Genomic DNA, 5375 nt, shown 5'->3' on the forward strand with positions numbered 1-5375 from the left:
ACCGAAATTTTTACTAATGCGACACAAAATAATGAAATCCATCTGGGCCTTTTGAGGGTATCAACTTAAAGTGGACCATAAATAAATAACTGTGCCTTTATGGCAAATATTTTAACAGCACTAGTTTATTAGAGCAGCGTTATTCAAAGTTTTATGGCACATTGAGTGCTTCAAGAAATATCATGGAAAATTAGGAAGCTATGATATATATATATATATATATATATATATATATATATATATATAATATATACAGTTTGAACTCCATTGGACTGTCACATTTTAAAGGCAAACATCACCCTGGTTCACCCTCACGACCCGTACAGGATCACCAGTGTGACGAGTATTGTTGTTTTTATCCATCTTATCGCAATGGCACATCCATAAGGAGCACATATAGAAAAAAAGATTCTTCCTAACAAGCCGCAATATTTTTTCCTTTATGTATTAAATATGTTTGTGCCTCTGCTTTCAGCCTCGCTCCGCACGAGGAAACACTCCCAACATTTTTATCAGCTTATCGGCAAAAATGAAAAGTTGCAGGGTTCTGTACAAACGCCTGACATTATACAAATTAATTTGAACCCCCTGCCGTGCTTTGCATCCACGTCTCGGCAGGTTCGGGCAGAAAGAATCATGTATTATAAATCTACAGTAAGTGTGTTTTTGCACTGAGTACCTTAGCCTGATCACAGCAAGAGCCTGAATCCTTACATTCTCTGTGAGTCTTTGTGAGTCATAACTGTGTTTAAAAACCCCAGAGCTGCTGCTCACGCTTTTCCCCTCACTGTCATCCTCCTCCCTCCTCATTGCTATTCATGCTTCAAGCTTGATAGACAAATACAGTTTAAATCTGAACAGCAATGTTTAAGATTAAAGTCTATCACAGCAGCTGCATCCGCAACGTGGAGGTGTAAATTCTGCTGGAAGACGTATCCACGGAGATCACGGCTTGGTTATCCCACTCAGAGGGCTGCGCTGGGACACAGATACATAATCTACAAGACTCTCCTATGTGGCACTCAAAAGAAAAACAGATGCTGCTCCGTGTCCAGACTGAGTGTGGACCTGTCCAGAGCTGAATGAATGCTGTCCTTCCTGACCAGACAAGGAAAAAAAAAAAAAACAAATGATCTACGAGGCCCGAGGTTTTTTTGTTTTAGTTGCTGGTAAGAAGGTGAATGAAGATGTGTCACTAAATATGACACTGCAAGTTAAATCAGGTTGGAGACCAGAGAATGTGATCTAACTACTGCACTTTTTCCTTCCACTTAACCTTCTATGAGGATATAGCACTCTGTGAACAATCAGGAACTGTCTTCTGGACAACTATCCAGTCGACCTGTTGACCCAGACTGAGAGACCAATTAGAGGCTCAGAAATGTTTGCAGGTGTTGTGAGTTAATTAGGTGATTACCTAAGCATGCACTGTAAAAAAGAACAACAAAAAAAAAATACATATCTCTAACTTTTTTTTTTTACCGGACTTATATAATAAAATTCTGGGAGCCACAGTTGCCAGTATTTTACTGTAATTAGAAACTTTTTTTGTTTTGTTTTTTACAGTGTGGGTTTTTCATATTATTGAACTTTGTCATCATATTCTGTTTATCTCTTGTTTACTTTGAGGGGGAGGGGGGGACATCCTGACGGGTTGTCATTCCTGGAGTGACAAACAGTGTTTTCAGTTCTTTCTAATTCTCCCCTGACTTCTCCTGCAAGAGTTAAAATGCCCAGAAAATGTCCAAAGGGAGGACACCTTGTGGACCCAGTCCACCTTGGACAACCTGTTTCTGGTGAGGAAGCTGTTATTCCAAGCCACTGTGGATGATAGAACCTCTGACCCGTTCTCTAAGGCCACTCCCCACAGGAAGTGGGCCCACCGCCTGGTGCTAACTTCCCCAGGTCTGGCTCCAGAAAAGTTGCTCTGGTCTCCAGGTTCTTTACTGCCGTCGTCCTTCCTCCATTAGGGCCATTTGAACTGCTGTTAATCTGACCCAATTTGCCCCAGTGGCGGCCGTTTGTATTTAGAAGATCCTGCAAACAGCAAATACCCATAAACAACAACTCATCCCCACCCCCACCCCACTGACACATGGAAATGAATCGCACCATCGTGAACTTAATGATTGCTGAAATCAATAGGTTTTATGAAAGCATCACATAATCCTTGTAAGAAAATCTCTGAGGATGACGGCCTGACATTTCTCAGTGGTGAGACACAGTTAATGCATCTTGCATGGTTCTTCACTCCGAAATGTAACTGTTGTAAATAAACGTCGGCTGGAGATCGGTACGCAGTCGTGGTTCATTTTAGCAGCTGCACCCATCTGCCCAAGAAAAATGAAAACTGTTCAAAATGTTTGTCGATTCATATTTTGTCTCTGTGAACACACTGATACAAACTAACTTTAGGGATGATTAGTTTGGTTCTCTCTCCTACATTTTCTGAATCTTCCAATAAAACAAAAAAAAAAAGAAAAGAAAAGAAAAGAAGAAAGTTGTCCAAACATTTGCTTAACCTCTTAACTGTCCACCTCAAAATGTAAGTGGCTCCACGAAGACACTGGAGGCTCATCAATACTGATGAACCTCTAAAACATTCCTTTTGGTCAAGACTTTTATTTATTTTTCCCCCCCAAATGTTTCTACATTTTGGTTTGTTTTTGATTGAATAAAACATGATATTTTTGTCACAGTGTTATCCTTTCTAATTTTGTGCTTGTTTAACTTGCTTCACCAGCTGTATTTTTTTTTTTTACCACAAATGTTTAGGAACTGAGAAAAAAAAGGGATCTCTTTACTTAAGATGTTTTCCACATGTGCTTTGCATATGCATTGTCCCTCTGTGTCGGGGGGTCGTAACCTCTCCTGTCTCTCAGACTCAGACGCCCTCAGGTATAAAAAAAAAAGGCCTACAAGCTCGAGGCTGTTCCGTCAACGAAGTGGATTCCAACAAATTCCTTCTAAACAATGTAGAGAAAGCGAGAGAGAGAGAGGGGAAAAATACCCTCTTACTATTTTCTCTTTTTACATCTCACTAACTTGAGTTTTTTTTTTCCTCCTCTCTCCCTCTTTAATCCCTCTCTTCTATTTCAACGACAAAAAAAAGAAAGAAAGAAAAAAGAAAACACGTTCACGCAGTGCTTTAGTTGCGGAAAGTAAATGAGCTTCTGTTTTTTTTTCTTTCTCTCTTTCTTTTTCCGTCTCTTTCTCTGTGAATCGCGCTGGAAAATTGCTTCCTTACAATCGAGTGGAGGAACAGCGTATAGGACCCAAAGGGGCGTCTGCGCGCTTTAAACAGGTGGAAATTGGAGGTCCAAAGTGTAAAACTCGGCTTGTTTAAGTGAGGATGAGAGAGAGAGAAAGAGGGGGGGGGGGATCCCATCTCAGAGGATTAGCAACTTTCTCTTGAAAAAAAATCCCAAACTGAAGCACAAAAACAGAGATTACTCTGTTGTTAACCAAATGAAAGCAGCTCCTTTCCTGTTGTTTAATGAGCGTAGTCAGAACGTGTTTACACATTTTCCTCCTCAGGTAAGAGACAAAAAAAATGAAAAAGAAAAGAGAAAAGAAAGAAAGAGAGTCGTTTGTGTCTATAGGCTCCAGCCCCTCAACTTTCCTGATTTGATGGCGCGCAGGTTGATGAGGGCGTTTCCTGGTCGCCCGGTGGAGGCTGCGCTGCGCTGCTGCCCGCTGATGTCAGGATCCGCGCTGAGGAGGGGGCGGGCGCTGCCAGCGTGCTGCTCTCCAGTCATCTGAGCATTAAAGAGGTAACCTCTAACTCACACTTAACTCCGCGCTCCTGCATCCTCCTGGAGCTCCCACATTTTTTTCTTCTTCTTCTGATTCTGTTGTCCTCCCTCTGTTTCTTCTTCTTCTTCTTCTTCTTCTTCTTCTTCTTCTTCTTCTTCTTCTTCTTCTTCTTCTTCTTCTTCTTCTTCTTCTTATTCTTATTCTTATTATTTTTTGGTTCTTGACTCGAAAATGTCCCGTTAATTTTCCGCGCAAAAGTTAATGAGGATTAACCAATCACCCCTGGACGCCGCTGTGTGCATGGAGGTTTTGGGGAAGGCGTTGGGGGGGGAGGATGACACTCTGACAGCAAGGTGCGCATCAAACTGATGGTTCCTGTATCCGCTTCTGCTGCTGGGAACTCAGAGGAGTGACAAAATAGGAACGCTCGGACTTTCCAACAAGTTCTGCTGCGAACAGCAAGAATTTTTCTTTTTTTTCTTTTACTTTTTTTTTTTTTTAATGGCAAGTTCTGCCTCTCTGGAGACGGTGATGTCCTGCGGTAGGACCGGGCCCTCCGGGGCTCCGAAGAGCCTGGCCTTCTCTATCGACCGGATCATGTCCAAGAGCTCGGAGCCGAGGAGCGGCGCGGAGGAGCGCTCGGAGGGGAAGAAGTTGCTCGGCCTCTGCTCCCCCATCCCCTGCATGATCCCGCTGCAGCCGTTCAGCTACGACCTGCAGGCCAAGGCGCTGATGAACTACTCGGAGCTCTGGAGAGCCAGCCTCAGGGGAACGTTCTGCGGATCGACGGCCGCGCCGTGCAAAGGGAACTGCGGCGTGTGCGCCAGAGCGGACTCCACGTTGAAGCAACCGGTGCCGACCACCGGCAGCAGGGTGGTGAAGCCGCAGGTCATCCACCAAGCCGTGGCCGTGCCCAGCGTGGGCTCGCTTTACTACCTGAATTACCTGGACTCTGCGTACCAGCAGTCAGAGCTCCTGGCCGGACACTGGCTTTCGACCCCCCAGGCCCAGGCGTCCCTGTCGGCGCACCACAGACTCTTGCTGCTGGAGAACGCCAAGCTAGCCGGCGCTGGCTCCGAGAAGCTCCCCACTCCCCAGTACCCACACAAGGAGCATCTGCCGGGCCAGCTGGACCAGATAGTGAAGGAGAACCACGCTCTGATTGGCGAGAAGAACGGCGTCAAGACTCACAGCAAGCTCAGCTCCGGCGGCTGCAACTCGGACGGCAAGCACAAAAACTTCACGTGTGAAGTTTGTGGGAAGGTAAACTTTAAGGAACGACAGCTGTCCGCTCCAAGACAAACCAGAGAGAGTGTGACTAGAACACACATGTTAACAGGATCGTGTGTGTGTGTGTGTGTGTGTGTGCGTGTGTGTGTGTGTGTGTGTGTGTGTGTTTTTCTCTCGTAGGTTTTTAACGCGCATTATAACCTGACCAGACACATGCCGGTGCACACCGGAGCCCGGCCGTTTGTGTGCAAAGTGTGCGGCAAAGGCTTCCGACAGGCCAGCACGCTCTGCAGGCACAAGATCATCCACACTCAGGTGAGACACACCTGCAGCCGGCCTGGCTCCCTCACACACACACACACACACACACACATACAAACACACACACA

At 45.3% G+C, this 5375-nt stretch overlaps 1 protein-coding gene across 1 annotated transcript in view; it reads left to right on the plus strand.

The window, feature by feature from the left end:
- Positions 1–3910: 3910 nt before the first annotated feature.
- Positions 3911–5375, plus strand: part of fezf2 (FEZ family zinc finger 2) — a 4061-nt gene continuing 2596 nt past the window's right edge. Inside the window, exons 1-2 of the mRNA XM_007569858.2 lie at positions 3911–5019; positions 5167–5375. The exon at positions 5167–5375 is cut by the window's right edge and continues 8 nt beyond it. Of these exons, the coding sequence (XP_007569920.1) occupies positions 4258–5019; positions 5167–5375 (971 nt within the window). The 5' untranslated portion in view covers positions 3911–4257. The remainder of the gene's footprint in view (positions 5020–5166) is intronic.

The sequence above is a fragment of the Poecilia formosa genome, unplaced genomic scaffold (genome assembly GCF_000485575.1).
Source record: "Poecilia formosa unplaced genomic scaffold, Poecilia_formosa-5.1.2 Scaffold249, whole genome shotgun sequence".
Classification (NCBI taxonomy): domain Eukaryota; kingdom Metazoa; phylum Chordata; class Actinopteri; order Cyprinodontiformes; family Poeciliidae; genus Poecilia; species Poecilia formosa.